Here is a 23699-nt window from a genome sequence, read left to right as displayed (position 1 = left end):
AGCCTTCACCATGTTTAGGGGTCACCATGGTTAGGGGTTACCATGTGGGATCCCAGCTCTGCCCTCCCATGCAAATTTGCCCCAGCTGGCCCACTGAGCCCAGGAGGATCATGAGTGCCATGGAGAGAAGAGCTTGGACTGCACTGCCCCAGCCTAGCTCAAGTTAGAGCAGAATCCCCCCCAAACCACAGACGTGTGAGTGAGGCCAACCTAGACTAGCAAAGCGCTAGCCAGACCACAGATGCATTAGCCATAATGCGAAATCACCTCTGTTTTAGAGCACTGGGTTTTGAGGCGGGTCATTCTGCAGCAATTGCTACCTGATGCAATGACAATGTAAGTCATCTAATTGCACATGTTTAGCTTGCATTAGGTCACTAACTGAGCGGTCACAAATTCTGGTAGACCTTCAGGTGATTATTTTCTGACTGTCTGGATAATTACATCATATACAGTAAAGATCATCCTGTTTCCTCCCTTCCCATCACCGCTTTTTGTTGTTCCTGTCATTGGTAAGGTCTTCACAAACAATACCAAGGGCATATTTACGTCTGTGTGTGTGCGTGCAGGCAGTGAGCTGCTCTTCGTGAATACAGATGTTATGGGACTCAGTGTCTCCAGCAGCCCGAGAACATTTCTCTAGACACAGTAAATTTGTCTAGTGTCCCTCTGGCAGGAAGCGTAGGCTAGGTGGAGGCCAGATGTGAATTGACAAGAATGGATTTCAGGAGACAGCGTGCACTGTGACATGGCCCCATAACAATGCCAGTGTCAACATGGCAGCAGGAGGTGGAGGGAGAAAAAAAGAAGCACCTAAGATGTCCCCTCATCCTCAGTTCCATGGACACAAACTCAAGAGTCACCAGCCCCCACCACAGGGTGCCCAGAATACCCACATGACATCGTTGAGTGAGGCTCAACTGCCCAGTTATCCAAGAGTATAACCACCCCCTCCCAGAGACAAGCCACTGCCCTTGCATTTCAGGCCTCACAAGACCGGGGCATATATTTGGGGGTCCTTCTCAAGGGCTACAAGGCCTGCCCCTCTGTCGGGGTGGAAGGAGTGATGCCACAAAAGAATTCAGGCCCAGATACTATTCCCAGGTGGCATTGAATGGAACAGTCCCATGACTAGCTTCCTATTGAGGAAAATGAAATAAAACCCATGAAATGTAAATGACCTTTTAAAGCCACTACAGTTTCTGATCGGGTTTGTCGTGTTTATTGCTTGACTTAATCAGCAGTGGCTTGAACACATTGGCTTATAGTTCTCCCTAGCGCTAAGTATTCAATGGTCTGTGAATGAACATGGAGAGGACATGGATTAAACAGAGCCCCACGATCCTTTTGCAGAGGGAATGAGCTTGCCCTCTGCTAGAGCCATCTGCGCACTAGATGCCAAGGCATTGGTACTGGGGAATGTCTGATCTGACAAATGTCTACTGGAAGAGTACTGTGTCCGTTCAGCAGAATTGTCTTATTATGCCTCTCGAGGTGAAGCAGATAGTGGCACTAAGGGAAAACTCAAGTAACAAAGAGTAGTAATAAACACACCGTCAATAATAACAGCTTCTGCTCCCTGCCAGGTGCTCCTCTAAGTGCATTTCACGTTCTAACTCATTTTATCTGCGCAATGACCTCTGAGAGAGGTGCCTTGTCATCTCACACAGATGAGGAAATGGAGTCAATGAGAGTTTACAGGAACCCAGAGTCTGATTCTAAATTCTTCTGTGTATTTAAAGAGGTAGGGAATTTGATGTTCTAGGAGGAAGAGGAAGATGCTTACAAAGTGGCAAAGGGACAGATTCAAGAAGCAAGTTCCTGGGTGCCTCAGAGAGAAGGTAGCGGATGTACTATATATCACATACTTCTTTTTTAAAGATTTTATTTCTTTATTCATGAGAGACAGAGAGAGAGAGAGATAGAAAGGCAGAGTGGAGGGAGAAGCAGACTTCCTGCGGGGCAGGAGATCTGGGATCCCAGGACCCTGGGATCATGACTTGAGCTAAAGGTAGACGCTTAACTGACTGAGCCTGGGGGCCTTATATTATATAATTCTATTATTTAAATTATATATAACAGTATATAATACAGTTGTGTTCTTTAAGCTCTATATGTGTGCATATAGTTATTATATGTTATTTGGTCATGTTATAGTACTGTATTATACTTATCTTAGTATATATGTTATATATAGTATATTGCATATGTTATATATTAAAATATACGTTATAATTATATTACTTACATATTATAAATTATAATACTACTTAGTATATAATTTATTTTATTACAGTATTTCAAAGAAACATGAAAAAGTATTTTCCAAGGGAAACCACCAGAGTCAAAGGACCCCACGAACCTTCAGGGGAGGTGACACAGATGACACTGACCTGAGCAGCCAGACTCTCAGAACCCGCACGCCAAACTGGTGCTGTAGTAGAAAGCAGTCTGCTGAGCCACCACGGGGCATCATCACTACTTGAAGAACACAAAAATACGTCAGCGAGTGTGAGAGGAAGGCACAGGTGTCCCAGAAGGCGTAACCCGCTTCACCATGGGGATTCTGTGTAGGATGTCTGTGACCCTCAGCCCAGAAGGGCCTGTGAAATTCCAGCTGTGCAACCAAATTGCTAGCAAGGTCCACCAGTCTGGACTGGGAGTAGAGGAGAGAAAGGACTCCCACTGCTCACTGTGTTACCACCCCCAAAGTCCTCCCTCAAACTGACACACACAGAGGGGCCACACCTTCAGCCCCCAAGGTGGGAACCAGAACTTCTCTGCATGGTGCCTTCACGGGTCCTGAACATCCTCTTGGCAGGGTGGGGGGGGCAGGCATCCACTTGTCCCACAGCATCCCTAAGCCAGCATGAGTGTCTACTTCTCATCCAAGGGCTCCAGTGGGATCCACCACCCACTTTGCTGTGGGACCAGACAGGTGGCCATCATTCCCCTTTTGATCTGAGCCCTCTGGGGACAGTTGTTCAACCAGTAACCAATTTACCCTATAGAAATGGCACCTGGGGGGCGCCTGGGTGGCTCAGTGGGTTAGGTCTCTGCCTTCGGCACAGGTCGTGGTCTCAGGGTCCTGGGATCGAGCCCCACCCGTGTCAGGCTCTCTTCTCAGCAGGGAGCCTGCTTCCCCCCCGACCCCCCGCTGCCTGCCTCTCTGTCTGCCTCTCTGCATACTTGTGATCTCTGTCAAATAAATAAATAAAATCATAAAAAAAAATGACACCTGGTTTCATTTCTTCATTGTGTGCACGAGATAAAGATTTCTCAGGAAGAGGGAAATATAAAATAGAATATCAAGGAATGTGGCTGAATTAAATTGCTCTTCTAAAAGGCCACAAGTTCTTTGGTAAAGAGTTGGCTCATGACAGACGTGCTTCAAACATTCGCACAGGGGCGCCTGGGTGGCTCAGTGGGTTGGGCCTCTGCCTTCGGCTCGGGTCATGATCTGGTGGTCGTGGAATCGAGTCCCACATCGGGCTCTCTGCTTGGCGGGGGGGGGCCTGCTTCCTCCTCTCTCTCTGCCCGCCTCTCTGCCTGCTTGTGGTCTCTCTCTGTCAAATAAATAATAAATTTTTTAAAAATCTTTAAGGGGCACCTGGGTGGCTCAGTGGGTTAAAGCCTCTGCTTTCGGCTCAGGTCATGATCCCAGAGTCCTGGGATCGAGCCCTGCATCCGGCTCTTTGCTCGGTGGGGAGCCTGCTTCCCTTCCTCTCTCTCTGCCTGCCTCTCTGCCTACTTGTGATCTCTCTGTGTCCAATAAATAAATAAAATCTTTTTAAAAAAATCTTTAAAAAAAAAAAACATTCACACAACTTCCAGTCTGCTCGTAGAGCCTGGGGCTTTAGATCCAGATAACTGGTATTACGTTATTACTTCATCATTGCAAACTTACCTCCTCTTTCTGCTACAGTATTCAACATCTGCGTTTAGATTTTAAAACCCATTTGCAAGTATTTAGACTCATCTCTACATAAATCTATTTTCATTCTTAGATATGTCCAGCTATGACCTCGTTCCTTTTGTGCTAGTTCTTCCTTCTGCTCATCTCCCAGTTGGTCATGTCTCTGATGTCATCTTTTGACAGGGGCTATGGTGATCCCACTCCTCACCTGTGCCAGCTGCCACTCCATACGGACACTGATCGTGAGTTTTGCAAGATTACCTCAGATCAGAGTTGAGCCCAGTTCCCAGAACCAATGTTGGGTACAGGTGGGCAATAAACAGCCCTGGGGAGGATCCTTGGGTCTCCATCAGAGGCAAATGCTGGCATGTCCTTGTGCCTGAAGGGCTCTGAGAGTCAGCACAGATGAGCTAGACAAGGAAGGACTGATGGCAGTTGGAAGATTTCTTGGTCTCAGAGTCCAGACTTCTTTCCACTACACGCTCATTCTTCAAGGCCAGGTGTCCCTTCCCACCGAGGGCTGACAGGTCTACAACATGCAGCAGGACCTTATGAGATGTGGCTGCTCTGAGTGTCTGCGTCCTTATCTCAGATGCTCTCCTCCAGTGGGAGGCCTTCTTTGGTTGTTGCATTTTTCTCCTTTCCACCTGATCAGCAGTTGTCGCCTCTAGTCCGCCGTGCAATGGGTCTGTTGTTTTAAACATAACTTACTCCATCTTCACATAGCCCGGGGGTCAGCATTATCACACTCATTTCACAGGTAAGGACTCTGAAGTTCAGAGAGGCCAACCAACCTTACCTGGCCTCATTCCAACTAAATGCCTCTAAGACCTACCCACTATGCTTTCCTGTCCTCCAAGGGTAAGATATTTTCCCAGTCCGCCACTTATATGTATACGTAGTCAGAATTATATACTATATTATATTAGTATATATGTCATATATTAGTGTATGTTGTATGTGCACATTTATTTCTATGTTTTGGGTTATTTATTAGTATATTATGTGTTGTTATATATTAGTATGTTATCTACATATGTATCAGTGTATTACGTGTTAGCATGTTATATATGTTAAATATTAGTGATTATGTTATGTAATAGTGTACTATATATTAGTACATTATATGTGCTATGTGTTAGTATATATGTTCTTTTTCTGGAATCTGATCCAGACTCCTCAGCATCCAGCTGTTGGTGGTGTGTTCTCTGCCTTCCATACCTATGTATCTCATTTCCATCCTTCCTTCCCCACTTGTTCTGAAGATCTATGGAGTTTGCCTGCCCCACTTGCTGTACCAAGGCAGGCTTTAAATCTGACGTTATCATCTTTGTTTCCTTGTGATTTTCCTTCATCCTTTCCATCTCTCTCTGCACCCTGTCCTGTTGCTTTTCTGTTCCACCCTGAGTTCTCTCTGTGGCTTTGCAGGAGATGGATGGTAACAGGAAATTTCCAGAGATGCCTTTCTGGGTCCTGCAGTGGATGGTGGAGGTGTGTCCTTTCTTTGAGTCTTCTGAATGCTGCTCCCTTCCATCTGACATCTTTTCCATTTAGACTTTGTGTTTGTCACACAGAGGACAGACTCCCTCCCTCTTGGTCCCCTCATGTGACATTCAAAGCCCCTAGTCACAGCAGCTGCTGTCCAGACTAACACACCCTTTCCCAGCAGCACCTCCCCTGAACCCACTGCCTGGGGCCTTGGGTACTCTGAATGTGCAGAGCACAAGGAAAACTACAATTCCCTAGAAGCCTGGACCTGGGGTCTTTCTGCTTCTGTTCCTCAGCCCTGAGAGCACTGGTATGGATTCTGGACCCTACCCAGGAGTAGGCAATAACATTATGAGGTTTTGTTTTGTTTACTTTAGTCCATTTGAGTCAGGATTCTGCCATTTGCAGCCTTGATTTGTCAACCAAAGCATCTTAGCTCTTCTTTCCCACGGTTTGCCTTCGTGACTCCCTACTGTACCCTAAAGCCTGACTATTGGTCCCCCACCTGTCAGTGAGACTCACTCTGAGAATGTGGATGAGGCCATGGGTCAGCAGACCCACCAGGCCCCCCATGCTTTCACCATGCTACACAGGTGCTGCTCTGCCAGGAATGCAGGAAGGCCCACGGTGGGCAGGCTGCCAGGTGTGGTGGATGTGCTTTCAGTGGAAAGACAGATCCCAAGCTCCCCTTCATTCTCCCATAGTGGAATCCCCGTGTTTTAGTTGTGCGCACGATCTCTCAGATCAAGACCACATTTTCCAGCTTTCCTTTTGGTGGATGAGGCCATGTGACTAGGTTCTGGCCAAAGACACACAAGGGGACTGAACTGTACAAATCCCAGCCCATGCCCTCCCAGAGAGAGGGAACACGCAGCTCCATGCCTGCTTTCTGTGGGCTCACCTGATACCCTGGTGAGCCGTCTTGGACCAGCACTTAGGGTATGGAGGGCAACAGGAGAGAAGGAGCCTGGCTGTCCCACCCTAGCCACCTATGAGCTGAGACTGCTTACTTCCAGATCATTCCAATAGAGATAATTAATTTCTACCTGTGTAAGCCACAGTGTTTGGGGGCGGGGGACTCTTTGTTATAGTAAGCTAACCCATACTCTGCTTGGTACAGTGCTCAATAAATGATACTTTCTTCCCCACTGTGTACCTTGGGGAAGGGGTATTATGCAAGGCAGGGTCCCAGGAGGTTGTTAAGGCTAGATTTCTGCTCTGCAACCGTCCAGATTCCTCTCGATTACAAACAGGGCACACTGGCCAGTGTCTTCATCTGCTTTCTTGGCTCACAGGCTGTGACAAACACTACTCTTCCAGTCATAGAAGTCACAAAGCATGACAAAGGTGGTGGCATGGAGGTATCTCAGAGGTAAGAGACAAGTCTCAACAGAGCTCTCAGCATCCCCACAGGTCCCACCACAGTGGCACTTGCATAGACACAGGCCATAGCAGAGAACAGAGGCCCTGCCTCCCCCAGCTTCTCCATCTGAGTAGAGGAGGCTCCCACCCTCGAAAAGGTCTTTGCTGTTGTTCAGTGACACTCGCTCTCCCACTCACTGTTCACCAGCCATGTTGCAACCTGGGAACTGTCAAGTCCAGCCTACAGGGTGAAGAAGCTGAACTCGGAAAGGTTTAATAAACCTGCCCAAAGTGGAGGGAGGATCCAGAGGCAGTGGTCTTCAGGCTACACTCCCTCTGCTTTGCTGCCCCTGCCAGCCCTCTCTCAGCTGACCCCTCCTGAAAGCAGGGACCTGGGCTGTGCTGCCCATCCAGATGATGAGTCCAGGCTGAGGGTGAGGGCTAGACCACACTGCACACATGGTCAGCCTCACCTTGGCTGGGAGAGGTCAGCCAGAGGACTGCAAGCTCAGTGCAGTGGGCTTTGGGGGACACACACTGAGATGAGGTGAGCAGCATCCTGGGTCAGTGCCTGGCATCAAAGACGCAGGGGTTCACCGACTCATTCCATCTGTATGGCCATCTTGACCTCCACTGTTCCTCTTATCCAGGCTGCATTGCTTGTTTGTGGATAAAGAAAGCCCACATCAATGTACCTGGAAATCAATGCCTCATTCCCCCAGAGCGTGTTTGACCACAAAGAGTAAGTCTGGTCAGGGGCAAAGGGCAGAGGTCACAAGGCCAAGTCCTTTCCCCAGGACCAGGTCAGGATGGAGTGTCCATTCTCCAATCATCCATGCTGTAGTGCTGGACACACATGAAAGCTTCATGTCTGCCAGCTCCCATCAGACAGGAAAGATGACAGTGGCAGATAGCTCTGATCAGCAGGAACAATGGCTTCCACCTTCAGAGGTAGATAACGACACAGGCATGTGCACATATACTTTGCTCCAACATCCCTCTGCTGGAAATCCATGGGTGCATCACCACCTGCCGCCATCTCCAAAGGTGTCACTAAAAAAGACTTGCCGTGCTTGCACTGGGCTTCTGGGGAAAGGATCACCTCTAGAAGGTCCTTGCTTCTCACTTCATGTGGACAGGAAACTTGGGGCAGCCTTGTCACAGCATCCACCAAGCCCAGCCTGCCCTCCCCAACTTCAGCCACCCAGATGAATCCCTTTGCCAGCTCAAGGCCTCTCCTTATTCTCCAGCTCCCACTGTCCCCAGCTTCCAACCCACCCGGGACAGGTGGAAGCATTCAGACTTCAACTGTGCAAGCACATGGTGGAGATCCCAAAAATCTGGAGGAGTTCGGGAGGACTTGTCTCCCCAGAACTCAGAGTAGCTCGGATGGGTGGAGGAGGTGGCCTCATCGCTTATACTGCCCCCTCCAAGGCTCCTCTCTACCAGTCAGCACTCAGTCCACTTACAATGTCTCGGGCAGGTGAGAATAACATGCCATCTCCTAAAGGGAGTCTCCTCGGCACTCCATGCATACAGTGGGTGCATAGTAGATGCCTGAAGCCTGCTCGGGGAGCACTGAGTGAGGGTCTGCAACAGTATGTCAGAGTAGCACTGATTATTGTGGGTCTGTCCTAGCCTATGCCAGCCTCCTGTAGGTGACACTGGGATGGGGGCTGGATTTGGGTTTGTGGAGAGAGGAGAAGGTGCCCTCCAGCAAACTGCGGTGAACAGAAACCCAGCAGCTGGCATGGAGGTGAGGTCGATTTGAGAAGCCTGTATGGGCTGCACCTCACGCTGAACCCCAAAGGGGTCTTCATGTCCTCCTGGGTACAAATCAAGGTCCGCTAAATGCTGCGAACACAGACACAGAGACTCAGCCCTCAGAATCACCCCCATTTCCTGGCAAAGCACCGGAAAATAGCACATGAATGCCATAAAGTCACTGAGTTCTTTTTTCTTTTTATTGGCAAAGTAAATATATTTTTATGAAGGACCAAAGAAAATATACATAATTGTAACATATGTACACCAGCTTTATAGATTTTTTAATTTCAAATTTACACCAATGTTGATATGTTATTAAAAGATATTTTATGTAGATGTACCTATGTACAGCTTATTTACATACATTCATAGGATGTGAAATAAACCTGTCAAAACAAGCTAGTTCATTTGATATTAATTCTAGACAAAATAAGGAATGCATTTCTAAATCAGGATTCGGAGGCTCTACCTAGTTCTCCTACACGCAATGCAGCCTGCTCCCCTCTCTTCCCCAAGGGACCATGGAGGCTGGTGTCTGGATCTGTCTGGAAATGGGATGAGGGGATGAGCCATGCTGGGTACAGATGCTCTGGGGCTAGCCGGCATCTGTCTGTCTGCCGGACCCTTTAACTCAAGCGCATGCGTTCCCAGACCCCCACAGAGGGGGCAACTCAGCCTAATTCCACCTCTGCCCAGGGGCCTGGTGATGCGCCATGGCCTGCCCAGCTCCTACCCTCCCGTAGTCAGGCTGAGCAGGAGATCTTGGACAAAGCCACCCTCACAGCACGGTGCAGCCCTGGACTTCTGGCCTACTTCCTTCTTCCCAGCATGGCTCCCTCTGGGAACTGACATTTCAAAACTGCACATTTCTTCTGAGCAAAAAAGTGCCAGCCCTGGCCCAGGCAGGGAGCCCAGTGGGAGAAGGTCCAGGATCCCAGCGCTGCCTTAGCAAAGGCCGGCCCGCGGGAAGGCACAAAGGCACAAAGGCGGGAAGGCCGGCCTGCAGCCCGGTGCGGGGGGTGCGGGGACGGGGTGCCAGCCCCCAGGTACGTGGGCGCGGCTCTAGGTCTTCCTAGGAAAGGCAGCGGGCTGGGGGCTCTGGGTTCCCGCCTCTCAGGCAAGCCCCTATCTTCCTGCACCTCCTGGGCTTCAGAAGGTGGGTTGGCAACATTGTCACGTCCCTCTGAAGAGGCAAATAAATTATTGCTACAAAATAACGAGGCGGGGGTGGGGGCGGGGGCAGGCGGGCGCTCAGTTCACCGCGCGCACTGAGCGGCTGCTCCGAGGAAAGCGGTGCACCTTGATGTGCTTGGAGAGGTGGTCGCTCCGTGCGAACTTCTTCTCGCACACAGGACACTGGTAGGGCTTCACCCCCGAGTGCGAGCGCCGGTGCCGCGACAGCTCATCGGAGCGGGAGAACCTGCGGGACATTCAGGGGCCACGGTGAGGGAGGCCCGTCCCGCCAGGAGCCCACCCAGAAGGCAGCCGCAGGTGCAGGGCTCTACCTGGCCAGGCAGGCGGGGCCCGCCAGGTAGGCGGGGCCAACACTTCTCCAGGTTTTGAGTTACTTCTGAATCCCCTGGTGAAAAGTCGCTGTCCCCAGCCTGCTCCCACCCCCACCCCAGGATGGGAAGAGCTGTCAATAAAAGGCTCAGTGGCCGCACAGCAGTCCGTTCTTGGGCATCTGGGCCTGCGAGCAGCTGGTAAATATTCTGAGGGGCTGTTAAGCCCACCAGAGCCCAGGATTTACTCTCCACAGCACCCTGCTAGCTGTTGAGAAGCTGCCCCCCAGGCAGAACTTAGGGCTCTAGGAAGGTCTGCATGAGGAAGCCCATCCACAGGGGAAACGGAAGCCTGAGAGAGGTGTCTCTTTCGCCAGCACTGTAGAGAGCCCCTGGCTCCTCTCCCTTGCCTTCACTACAGCCATACATAAACTGTATGCAGACTCACATTCCTGCCCCGCTCCTGGTCACGGCTTTCCTGAAGTCTGGGTCCCCTAAGCTGTCACCAGACAAAACCACACCACTGCAAGATACTTCTGAGAGTTTAAATGGTTCACCTGCCACCTCCCTCTTTTGGCCTCAGCCTGCCTGGGAGCAAATGCTCCCAAAGCCCAGAGGCCACTGAGAATGAGCAGCTACTAATGGAAGAGGTAAGGATCCCAGCTGGGCCACAAGGCTGAGACCGCTGTCACTGACTTCTGGGATTTGAAGCCCCTCCACCCCCACCCCATAACCCTCATCTTGACAATAAGATCCCACTCCCCACACATACATACTTGTCTTCCTCTGTGCTCTACCCACATTGACCCATCCTTGGTCTCTCTTGCCACAGGACATTTGCACATACCGTTCCTTCCATCTGAAATGGGATTCCCTCCCCTCTTCTTGCTCCCTCTCTTCCATCACTCAAATGTCACTGCCTCAAGAAAGCCCTCCAGGACTGTATCCCATTCTAGGCTCCCATGGCACTAAATGCACCTCACTTTAACTTTAAATTCATTTTCAACTTTTTGGTGAATGTCAGTCTGTGCCATTAGACCATCAGTTCCATGAGGAAAGACATGTGTGTCTTCTTCCCTGTGGTCCATCCCACAAGCAGCCCAGGGCCTGGCACATGGCAGGTGCCCGTAAGTGCATTTACATGAAACAATTGACACAGCAAGCACCCATTGAGGATGGAGGGCTGTCACAAGGAATTCTTCTCAAGTACTATTGCCTGCACACACACACACGCACACACACACGTGCACACCATGAAATGCACATGTACACACCCCTTTATACATGCCACACACAGGCATGCCACAAACATGGATGCACTGCACACACGTGTCCACTCTACATATGTGCACATGCATACAGTCACCTCACACGTGGGTGTGTGTGTGTACATACAAAAACACATGTGTGCACACACACAAGTACCAGGTCCACCCCTGTGGGTGGAGGCCTTCCGTAATCCCACAGTCTACCGAGGACTAGAAGGAACATGCCTTGGGGAAGGTTCAGCTGGGGAGTAGGAAGGCCTGAGCACTGGACAGGGAGCCTGCCCGGGAGCCCAGAGGACAGGCAGCTCAGCCCAGTTCAGCTACCTCTGGAGCCTAGGACCTGGTCCTGAGAGAACAGCCAGGGGTCTGCACTTGGAGTCAGGCACTCCACTTCACTTCCCAGGGCACCAACTTAGGCTGGCACAGAGCAATGCTCTCAGCATATGTTTGGAATAATGGAAGCTTGACTGGCCTATCTGCCAGATGAGGAAATTGAGGCTCAGAGTGATGAGGGCCTGATCCAGCATCCCTATCACGACAGAGCAGCCAAGGCCAGAGCAAAGGTCCTGGCATGGCTCTCTCCCATGCCCTGTTCACCCTGGTGACTACAGAGTGCCTGGCCTCCTCCACATTGCCTGGCTAGGCAGTGTGTGTCTCTGGAGCCCTGAGCCAATGAGGAAGTGGCATCAGTGCACGCTGGAGGTCAGAGTCTGGAGCCTGCTCCCAGGCCAGGCCACTGCCCCCAGCCGGAGTTGAACACACAGCTTCTGAACGGGTGGGCCTGCCCAGAACACAGGCAGGCAGGAAGCCACAGAAATGATGCCACCAGCAATAGCTTTTGCTGAGCCTTCCTGGGCACCAGGCACTGGGTTATCTTGCCCCTTTCTGGCGAGGGAGACAGGATCAGTACCAGAGAACAGACAATACCACAGCAAGGGCTCAAAAAGGACAAGAGGCTTGCCAGTGTCACAGAGCCAGCGACATGGTTGGATTCTTTCAGGTCCCTATCCCACCGGGAGCCCTGTGCAGTCCTGAGCAAGCTCAGGAACCATTTTGGGCCTGTTTCCTCACTCATCCAGTGAAGACCTCAGGATTCTGGCCCACCTTCTGGGACTCATCTCAGAGGCCAAAGGAGCTGACACAAAGACCACAGTGGCCCTCTGACCACGCGGACACTGTGGGAGAACCAGGACTGAGAACAAGTTGTCCCTACCTCCAAACCTCTTCCCTGCTGCCTCAGCATCCTGTGACCTGAGAAGTCACAGACCTGAGAAGTGCGCCCTCAGAAGATCCCTACCTCACACCCTCACATGCATTCTCCCAGACAGCAGCCACTGGAGGACACTGAAGGCGACACAGTGGGAGGGAGGCCATGTGGGTAAGATGCAGGCCTTGCAGGCAGTGAGCTCAGCCACTGATCAGGGCCTGGGCAAGTCACCAAGCTCTCTGAGGCCCAGTTTCCCCACCTGGAGACAGGGAAATAACAATTCTGCCTCACAGGACTCTGAGGATTGTAAAAGGCATTGAGTGTTTAGAACAGTGCTCACCACATGGCAATCATTCAATGATTACCTGCAAGGAGCTCAGCGCCGTGCCTGGTCCCTGTTGATGTCTAGGGGCACATGGGTCAGCACCACGATTCATGTGGCCGAGGTGCAGGAAAGGGAAGCAGCCCATCACGACAGCCCCACAACTGGCACACACTGCACCTTTGTGCAAAGCACCCTTTCCATCAGCCAGTAAGTCACGACGGTCAACAGCCAGGTCTCAAGGACTGTAATGGGAATGGTGCTCCATGGAGTGGTACCGTGCACAATCTGGCCAAGAACACTTGGGCGCTCTGCCAAGTGCAGGCAGAACTTAGAAAATGCCTTGTTGAACAGGAGCAGCAGTGACACAGGGGCTAAGAGAGGAGGCCAGCAGCGTACCACTGGGTCTGAATCCTATCCCTGCCACATTCCAGCTCTGGGGCCTCAGGCCCGCAACTACCCTTCTCTGGGCCTCCCATGTCCACTGGGGATGACCACAGTACCTGCCACAGAGGGCTGCTAGAAGTTATTAATATTCATATTAGCTGTGGAAGGAGGGTATTCTTTCTGGATGGAATGGTTTTGCCTTTCCGGAACAGGATGTTCTGCTGCCGTGAACAAAGGGGGCCTGTGTCCGAGAGCGTAGCAAGGAAACTTCTAGGAAGGCAGACAAACAGCCACTTCCCAGACAGTTAGATCGCGATAGGAAAAGTCTGGTTTGGGCCCCATCAAGAATGCCAGAACCATGTCCCAAGAGAGGAGGGGACAAGGAATACTGGGTTCAGGACTAAAAGCAAAAGGAAGTGGGGGCTGGTTACCTGGCAAATGATGACCTGGGTTGGGGGAAGGGGAGGACACCATTCATTTCACAAAGGGGCGCAGGACACAGTGCCAGGGCCAGAACCAGCCCAGCAGGATAAAGAGCAAACTGCTCACAGGGCCACCAGAAAGAGAGGCAGCCTTGGGTGTGGTAAGCTCCCCATATGAGAAGGCCGGCAAGTATTCAGGGGGCTGCCCAAAGCCCAGCTGCAGATGGAGGTCCTTCTTCCCACCACTCAAGCAGGCCACCTCCCATAGAAGGTTTGCCCAGGGGGCTAGAGAGAGGTCCTGAGTCTGGGTGGAGGAGGTTGGGGAGCAAACAGCCTGGGTTGAACTCCAGACTGTGCTACCCACTAGCTGTGTGACCAAGGAGACCTTACTTAACTGTTCTGTCCCTCAAATGCCTCCTCTACAGATGGGGACAGCATCCGGATGCCCACCTCGTGGACTTGCTTGGAGCATTAAATAAGTTACTCTGGAACACTCAGAACATGCATTAGGAGCTACTGTTATTGCCATTGTTGTTGGCTCTTTCCCCCTAGCCCAGAGGCATGACACCCGAAAGAGCTCACGGCCTTGTGGGAGAGAGAGAACACTCAGCCATTCTGGTACCAGGCACAAGGGATTGAGGACAAGGGAAAGGCCAGCTGTGTAGCGGCAGGCATTGAGTTCCCAGGTGAGAAACATATGTTCACCAGACTGCTGGTGGGTCAGGTGGGACCGAGGTGCCCACCTGAGGGCACAGCCAGAGCCATGCCCACGAGCTCCATCCCTGTGGGCTCTCTGGGAAATACAGATTGGTGCCTCCACATCACAGAGCTGTTGTAAGGGCGCAACGAGCTTATCTAATGTGACATGTGCAGAACAAAGCAGGGACCATTGCAAGACCAACTACCATTGCCATCAGGAGGAAAGTGCTGGAGACAGAGGGCACAGAGAGGATGCACAGAGGATGCACAGAGGGTGCACAGAGGGCAGGGGCCTGAGTGGGAGCCTGCATTGTGGAAGGGAGGTCGGTAAGCAGATCGTGCCAGAATGAGAAGTTTGGATAGGAATCTAAGTTTACCAAAGCACATGAAAAGGCCAGAATAGCCTCATAAGGTAATGAGTTCCTTGTGGCAGGAAGTATACAAGCAAGGGTGGAGATCTGTGGAAGGTATTCTTGCTCTGAGAACTTGGAGCAGTGCCCAGCATAGAGTAAGTGGTCAGAAAATAAGGCGCGTAACTGTCATCATCGCTACCACTGCTGTCCAGTCCAGACCAAGCTGCCCCAAAGCCAGTCTGTCTTCCTGCCCAAATACTGAGAGGGCTCCCTCCATATACAAGGGACATGTGCATCTTGTGTGCATCTCCAGGGGCTCAGGATTCCTGAAGGCCAACCAGGGACTCTTGCATTCTCAGAGAAATAGCTCTCCCAAAAGGCAGGCAACTTCAGCTCCCTGTGCCTCTGTCACCTATAACTCCACAAAGGCCTGACACTATTCCAGGGGAAGCTTGGGAGAAGCTGGAGAGGCCCTCTGAAGGTCCAGGAGTGGTTGGAGCCAGGGATGGCTCCACGGTCAGCTTCAAGGGACCTTGCTATGCCAGGCACACAGCAGCCTACCCCTGCAAGAGGGTCCTGGGCAAGGAGACCAGTGCCAAGGCCCACACAGTGGCAAAGCTGAATCCCCTCCACAAATCCCACTCCCACTTGCTTGCACACCTGCTACCATGGGAAACTTACCACCTCCAGAGGATACTGTGTTGGAGCTGAGACCTGCCTCTGTAAGATGCATTCTGGGCTGAGGGTTCCATCTGCTCTCTGGGACAGCCCAGAAGGTGACAGGTCCCCTCCTCCTAGGGGAATGGGACAAGCCGGCAACCTTCACCAAGGACCACACCCTTTTGCCTCGTGGTGCTACCTGACTGGAGGGGCCACTTGCCAAGAATCAGCAGTGGCCAGGGGACAGTGCCCAGGAACGTAAGCCCATCATGAGTCGGACCAGTGCTCTGGCCAGCCAGATGCCCAACCCCTCCACAGCCCTGCCCCCCACCAAGAAAATATGCATCCAAGAGGAGTCCCTGGGAGTCTGGGGTACCTCCAAAATAGCACCCTTCTCAGACTCTGCCCTTTCTGAGTAACAGGACCACCAATGAGAAGGGGGTAGTGCTGAGTGTTCCTGCACCCCTGACCCTGGTAGGGAGCAGGCCCTCCACTTCACAGATGAGGAAAACTGAGGCTTGGCCAGGGGGACCTCCCCGGAGGCACATGGCGAATTGGAGGCTGACCTAGGCTGAGGCTCCCCACGGTTACCGCCAGCTACTCCCTATCCAGGGTGTCACAATGCCCCTCCCTTCTACAGTTGAGTGCCTGCCTCTACCACCCCAGTGTCTCGGCTTCTCCTCCAACCCCCAAGCTCCGACCAGCAACACTGCATACCCACCTGTGTGTCAGGCCTCACAAGTGGCCCCACAGGTGCACCTGTCTCCCCAGGGCCCACCTGCAGACTGTGCCAGGAGGCCCAGGAGGGATGGGACACCAGGCACCGCCACCCTGGTGTCAACACTGTGCCCACTCTTGCAGAAGCCATGTGGGCCTGTCTGATGGGTGCCTTTGTGGGGTCAGTGGCTGGGTGACACCCTTCATCAGGAAAGACCTCCATAACCCCAGATGCTGTTTGGGAGAAGTCCCTTCCCAGGCCAGCCCAGCACTCCACGGAAAGAGGCAGCAGCTTCACATTGGATCTTCCAGTCACCGATCCCACCACACCACAGCCAGCCAGGACTCTAGGGCCAGCACCTCCCACCTGGGGCCAACTCTCCAGCGCTCTCAGATGAGTCAGGTCAAGAAAACAGAAGCTGCTAACGGCTCCCCATCGGTCACACCCACACAGATGCACACACGCGAACAGGGTACACAAATATGGGGAGTTATGCAACACACCAAGACACACACTATGAAAGCAAGACGTGTACACATATGCACACGCACAGCTGCCCGCCTGCTGCGAGATCTGCACACAGACAGATGAGCATACCTCGTCGCTCTCTCGCACACATCTACAAAGCAGCAGCCACGGCAGCAGTGCACGAATGTGGGAGCACAGGCCGCCCTCCTTGGGGGCCACATTCCTACGGGGTCAGTGTGCTGAAGACTTGGGACAGCCAGTCTTCATGGTACCCCTGGCCATGGGAGCTCCCGGCTACCTGCTTTTCAGGACAAGGTACCCAAGCCCACCCAGGGGCCCACCAGCTCTGCCACCCGCTGCCTGCATAGCCCTGAGCAAGACCCCTTGTCCTTTGAGAGCTGGTTTCCCCTGCTGTACCACACAGAATGGAGTCTACAAGGACTTTTCCATCTTCACTCAGCACCCCCTGCCTGGATGTCCTTTGAAGATTCCCAAATACACCTTCAAGTACCCACAGGGGAGAAAGGACCAAGCCCAGCCCGTGAGTCCAAGAACATCTGCAAGTGAAGCTGGTCCCTCTGGTTGGAACAGAAGCATTTCCAGGTTGTGACTCCTCTGATACAGGACCTTCTGGCTCCAATCCCATTGACAAAGTGGTGTGGCCTTGGGCAAGTTACCTAGCCAGTCTAAGCCTGTTTGCTCAGCTGAAAGATGGCAGCCAGGGTAGTACTTTCCCTAGGGGTGCTGTGAGGCCCAGAGGGAGCAGTGCACACGTGGCCACAGCCCCCTTGGATACACAGCCCTTAACTCCATCATTTTTAGCTGCCCTCGTTACTAAGGAGAGGGCCCTTCTGCCATGGCCCAGCTCCTAGCCCTGGGCATGAGCCGCAGCAAGCCTTACTTGGTCATTATGAAACTGGAGACCAGTTTTTTTTAGGCTCTAGTGATCACTAGGGATGAGGAAACCTCTGGGCAGCCATGCCAGCTCTGGCACCATTCCCTGCCTGCCCCCCTCTCCCCTTCCTAATCAGCCTTATCTAACGGTGAACCAGGCCTTGACCGCAAACCCAGGGGAGCAGAGATTCATCGCTGTGCTCAGCGCCCGCCTTGTCACCTGTCATACTGACCTCCAGCCGCAGCCCGGCCAGGTGCAGGCAAAGGGCTTCTCGCCTGTGTGCCGGCGCAAGTGGGCCTTGAGGTGGCTGCTTTTGGTGTACATCTTGCTGCAGCCGGGGAAAGTACATTTGTGCATTTTGATGAGTTCTGCTGCCGGATTCTTGGGGAACTTCTGGCCCATGAGTAGGCCGGTGGGGCCAGGGCCCAGGGGTCCCGACCCAATGGGCTTGGCAGCAATGGGCACAGGGGCGATTCGCACGAACTTGGATGACAGGTTCACATTGGAGGAGGGCACCACCTGGGGCACAAGTGCGAAGGTTTGACCCTGGATATTGACCAGGAGCTGGGCCACCTTGACGCTTTCCGGGGCCTGCCCAGGGGAGGTGGGCTCCGTGCCTGACTCCTGCTTCACCTGCACAGGCTGGATCTGTAGCAGCACGGGGATAGGGCCATCAGATGCAGGCCCCGCACCCGGGCTCTGGCTGCCGCCCACACTGGCACTGCCCAGAGGCGGGGTGCAGCGCTCTCTCCCACTGGACCCAGGATGGAGGTGGCTCCTGTGTGGCCCAGCTGAGAGCTGGTCACAGGCCTCCACGTCCTTGCTGTTGCTCTCTGGGGCCTCCTTGACTCCCAGCTCCATGTTCTCTTCCAGAAACTCTTCAATCTCCTCCAGGGTGGGCTGGAAGGGCCTTGGGACATCATCAGGGTCACTCACAGGAAATTCAGGGAAGCAGAAATGCTCCCCCTTCACAGGTGTCGGTGCCCTCCGCCAGGCCCCCCAGGCCATGGAACCGCCGGTGGCCCCAATGCCACCACTGCCACCACTGCCCAGTGTGGCCTGGGACAGCAGGAAGTCCAAGATGCTGTCCTGGCCCTCAGCACCCGGCCCACCACTGTAGCAGGAGCAGACGGCTTGTGAGTCTGGGCTGGCACAGGAGCAGAGGCTGGAGGCGTCGCTGTCATCCTCCGAGAGGGGCGAGGGCAGCCTGTGGTACGCCCGCCCACTGGCCAGCCTGTCACCCAGATAACCAACTGGGCATTTCGGTGACGAGAAGGTCTCGTCCACTGGCAGCAAGTGGTCCACCATGCTGGCCTGGCCGTGCCGTTGGCAGCTGCAGAGAGGAACAAAGGAGGCCTGGTCAGGAGGACGGCATGCTCACCTGCCACCTCGTGGGCCTGTGCCCCCACTCCGCTGCTGGCCCACAGGCTCCCACTGCCAAATGCCTGGGTCCTGTCTCCATCCCATCCCGTGGGAGAACTCTATCTGCAAGAGTGTTTTCCGAAATTGCACCACCTGTTTGCAAAAGAGCGCTCTCCAAGCCCATTGCACAATCCAGGGTACTTTTGGTTTCAAACAGGGTTTCCAGAACAATTCGGTAAAGAACACCCGTGTATCTGTGAATGATTGAGCATGAATGCATGTGAGTGAGAAAGTACGCAAGAAGGCTCTCTGTACCCTGAAATGGCCAAGGTTGGGGAACCCCATCCAGCTAACTGGAGTGGCTGCATTTCTGAGGACACCTGACCTCAGCTCCATTCTTGTTGAGTCACTGGCAGGGGCAGGAGATTGGCCATTTGCCCTCTGACCCCTGGGTGGTTGGGGCCTGAGTAGGGTTACCAGATTGAGCAAATAAAACTAGAGGCCACCCAATTAAATCTGATGTTCAGGTTTTAAAAAACAAGCAACTTGTAACACAAGTATATCCCAAATATTAAATGGGCCATGCTCTTATTAAGTAATTATTTTATCTGATAGTGAACCTTAATTTAGCAGTCCGTATTTTAATCAGGTAAGTCTAATTTGTGGGGGAAAAGAGAAAAAAGATTAAAGACCCATATGCCCCTGTCCTCACAGTCTGTTTCCCCATCTGAAGGGGGACAGCTCGTCCACCCTCCCGTTCTCAGATCCCTCTAGCCTCACCTGCCTCCTCTGTGAAATGGGAAAGGCAGGGACAGAACAAAATGCTCTCAGCTGTACCCAGGCATTTTACTGAGGCTTTACCACTAGGTGAACAGGACCCTGCCCCACAGGGATAACTCAAGAGCGCAAAAGTGGACCCAGGTCCCAGCACTTGCATGGCCACTACCCCATTTTGACTTCACAGCCGCCTAGTGGGATGGGAGATAAAATGCCCGTGGCCTGTACCACCCCCCCCCCCATGGTGCACTCACCACCTCAGGAAGGCTCAGCTAACTCCCGTCTTCCCACTAGACAATGAACTCCATGAGGGCAGGCTAGGCTGCTAGGTCTCCACTGTGTTCCCAGCTCCCAGCGTGGCAGCTGGTGCCCAGGAGGGGCTCAGAGAATATCAACAGAGAAGAGAGGGGACATCTGCCTCCTCTGAAGGCCATGCTAGGTCCGGTGTCCAAGGAGAGTCAACAGTGTACAGCTGTAATTGGGCCACCTATGTGGACCTTTGTCCCCACCCAGTGACCAGTGAGGTTTGGTAAAAGGGAACTTTCTATATCTGAAACCAGAGATTCTCTGCTGCCTGTCATCACTCTGCACCCACCCCTATGCTCTGTCTTGAGGACTACTCCTGGACCTGGCATACAGTGCTACCCAATAGTCAACAAGTCAACAAGCCTTGCCAGGGACAGAGACCTCTCAGGGCCAGCTAGGATCATCATCAGCTGTGCATTCCCCAAATCTCAGTTTCCCCACCTGTTCCAGGCTCCAATGATCTCGGTTTCCCACTAATCCAGGAAGCTTCATGGAGCTCCAGGAAACTAAGGCAAGGTAGATGCTCTTGGCAAGTCTGCGCCTCAGGGCAGTTTCACCAGGAGGACATTTGGCTCTTTGATTTGATTTTTTTTTTTTTAAGATTTTTTATTTATTTATTTGACAGACAGAGATCACAAGCAGGCAGAGAGGCAGGCAGAGAGAGAGGAGGAAGCAGGCTCCCTGCCAAGCAGAGAGCCCGATGCGGGGCTTGATCCCAGGACCCTGAGATCATGACCTGAGCCGAAGGCAGCGGCTTAACCCACTGAGCCACCCAGGCGCCCCGGCTCTTTGATTTTAAATACTCATCTGAGGATTTAAAACTGGGAACTGCAAAATACACACTAGTCACAGAATTAGATGCTAAGAAGGAATGAAAGTGCCAGATAATGTGAAGGGCAATGAGCCCACACTGGGCCCTAGGTCCTGCTACCACCCCTTTAACCTACCCTATGAGCAGGAGGCGCTGCCTCTGCAACTTAGCTGAGCAGACTCAGGCAGGTAGCACAACATATCTGTGTCTGTGTTTTGGTCTGTTGGGTGGGGAGGCTGCCAGTGGTGCCTACTTCCCGGGTTGCTGAAAGAGTTCAGTGAGCTAACACAACTGAACACTTACAATGGGGGTGCCACACGCAAGTGTGGGTCAGTACCGGCCACTAGGATTAACCTCCAAATAGGTGAACACATATTCTTTCTGTCCCTCTGCTGTGAGCCTAAGGAATCAAGGGGACTCCAGCCTTCCTGGAACCCAGGCCTTAACTGGTGGGAAGAGGTAGATCAAGCCATGTTCTTGCCCACTTAAAACTCTCCCCTGAAATGTGATCACCAACTGAATATTATTACATGATAGTAAGGAATTACTGTTAATATTTTTAAGTGTGATGATAGTATCACAGTTGGTAACTGAGATATTCACAGATGAAATGGTATAAAAAGAAAGAGTGGGGGAAATAAGTAAGTATAGTAGGGTAGGGTAGGAGAGAATTTCTATTAACTTCTCCAGGAAATGTGACCCCTTCTCTCCCAGCAGCCCAGCACCTGGGCCTTGCCCATCTCTCCCAGACCTCACATCCACCTGCTCCACTCCACACTGACTGTGCCCTCTCTGTGGTTCCCTCTTCCCCTCAGTGCTCCCAGTGGGAATGCCTTATTTAGATCTCAGCTCTGAAGTCACTGTCTGGGGTGGCGGGGTAGAGTGCTTTCCTGACCACCCTCTGTCAAATTATCCCACATTATATTCTTCTAGCAGTTGCTACCAGGAGGAAACTATCGTGGTTATGTTTGTGTACTTTATCTTCTACCTCCCCAACAAAATACAAGCTGTTCTGACTATCCAGTCCACCACTATCTTAGAGTCTAGAACAGGACCTAGCACAATTTGCTGAGTGAATGAGACGACGTTCTTCAGGAAGTCAGACAGGCAATAGGGGTGTGGGGATTCCACCAGGAATAGAATGGCCAGAGTCAGGCAGAAGAGTTTTAATGCAGGGCTGAGCAGCCTGGGCTGGACACTCAGGCACTGAGAGCAGAGAAGGGGCCCTGGGGCTACCCTGGGTGCTGGCGGTAGAAAAAGGGCCCGCCAGGGCTGGAGGGAGCCGGCTGGGGCGCTAAAATACAGCAGCACATGGCAGGGCCAGAAACACAGCCTGCATGCAGGGGGAGGGGACAAACTGTTCCGGGCACCGTCCCCGACCTACAGCCGGACTCCGCCCCCTACCCCTCCGTTCCCCCCCCCCCCCCCCCGCCACCACCAACCCGGCCAGGCCTGCTGTTTATCCTCCCGGGGACACAGCGGCTGCAGGAACAACATGTAATTGATAACAAGCCCAGCGCCGGCCAAGGGCTTGCCATTGGGTCAGCGTGCAAATCACGGGGGTGGCGGGTGGGGGCCGCCCTTCAAAATAAGAGTCTCGCTCCCTGCGCCATCCGCAGGCCCCAAAGTCGCAGAGGCCAGGCGTCCTCCCACTTGTAGGACGGCGGGGGCTCCCGGGAGCCACCTAGTTCTTGGGGGAAAGGTGATTTGAGGGACTAAAGCATTTGGGGATTTTTGTCAGCTCCCCAGGGACTGGGCAAGAAAACATCCCCTCTGTGTCCTGGAGGGGGGTTGGGGGGGTGGTCCTTTGGGAATACCACAGTGGGGAGGAAAGAGGGAACCCGAAACAGACGGCCATGGTGGGTGGGGGCGGCCTCTCCTCCGTCCCCCGCAACCCCCGGCCACCGATCTGCTCATGGTCAGTAGAAAGAACCAAGGGACTCCGAGTGGGTAGTAGGAGTACAAGACGTGTGAAGGGTGCGGGTGTGAGCGAAGGGGTGTGAGTTCGTGTCGTGTGATTGTGCGTGTGCGGGGCGTGGTGCGCGGCAGCAGTGTGACTGTACCAGAGGGTGTCCCCGACATACTCGTGCGTGGTGCTGACGTGGGTGCCCGCGCGGGTGTGGGAAGGTGCGTGGGAAAGGAAGACGTGGGGGACCAGCTCAGACCCCTCGGTGAGCCCTGGAGCTCTGCCCGCCGGGCACCATGCCCTCGGCCCGCACCCCCCTCCCCCGGAGGCCACGGCTGCGGTGACCGACAGTAACCCCACCGCCACAGACCACTCCGTCCCCCATTCCCGGCCCCCGACCGGCCGGCGTGTCCGCCTGTCCGCTCCTCTCGCCAGGCCCGGCCGGGTGCCCGCCATATGGGAGGGCCGGCCCGCAAGGCGCGCAGGACTCGCGGGACCAGGCGCTGAGGCGGCGTCCCGGACCTGCGCGGGTAAAGTGTCTATGGGCAACTGGGGTCACTCTCCCACGGGCTTGTCCGATCCCCGGGCCAGTACAGGGGCTCACCCCGCTCCTCCGACATTTCCTCGGACACTCGGGCGGAGCTTGGGACAGCGGCGGGGGCACCCGGACACGGACACACGACCAGAGGCCAGTCAGCGCTCCCACTGCCCCACGCGTGCCCCAACCAGCCCCGTGGGCGCCCGGAGCCGCGTCCACGCGGCCGTCCGGCCTCCCCAAGCTTTTCCCACCTGAACTTGGCGCACGCCCGGCTAGCGGCCAGGCCCCGGCGGTCCTGAGGCCCCGGGGACTGGGCTGGGGGCGGCGGCCTGGCTCCCGGTCCGGCGGCGGCCGCGGGCCCAGCCGCGGGTCCTGCTTTGGTTTGCTCGCCCGCTGGACCGCGGGTCGCTGCGGCGGAGCACTGGCCCGCCGCCGCTAGCTCCGCGCTCACTCCCCGCGGCTCACGTGACGCCGCGGGCGCAGCGAAGGCTCGCAGGAGGCTCGGCCCCGGGCGCGCGCCCCATTGGCCTACACCGCGCGTCACGCGCCCAGCCCCGCCCCCAGC

At 53.8% G+C, this 23699-nt stretch overlaps 1 protein-coding gene across 1 annotated transcript; it reads right to left on the bottom strand.

Annotated features, from left to right (window-relative positions):
* Positions 1-9784: 9784 nt before the first annotated feature.
* LOC111159105 (Kruppel like factor 15) lies at positions 9785-23441 on the bottom strand. The gene is made up of 3 exons (XM_022521510.1): positions 23386-23441; positions 17667-18767; positions 9785-9953 (listed from the first exon to the last, which is right to left on the bottom strand). Exons 2-3 carry the CDS (start codon positions 18740-18742, stop codon positions 9785-9787), a joined length of 1245 nt encoding a protein of 414 aa, XP_022377218.1. The 5' UTR covers positions 18743-18767; positions 23386-23441.
* Positions 23442-23699: the final 258 nt, after the last annotated feature.

Source organism: Enhydra lutris, unplaced genomic scaffold, assembly GCF_002288905.1.
Source record: "Enhydra lutris kenyoni isolate GAN:26980312 unplaced genomic scaffold, ASM228890v2 scaffoldscaffold66, whole genome shotgun sequence".
Lineage (NCBI taxonomy): Eukaryota > Metazoa > Chordata > Mammalia > Carnivora > Mustelidae > Enhydra > Enhydra lutris.
This window is presented reverse-complemented; position numbering and strand designations above follow the sequence as displayed.

Coding starts and splice junctions, on each gene's coding strand:
- LOC111159105 (XM_022521510.1), bottom strand. CDS start 18,742: ATGGTGGACCACTTGCTGCCAGTGGACGAGACCTTCTCGTCACCGAAA. Junction 9,954..17,666: donor TGGCCGGGCTGCGGCTGGAG/GTCAGTATGACA, acceptor AATGTCCCGCAG/GTTCTCCCGCTCCGATGAGC.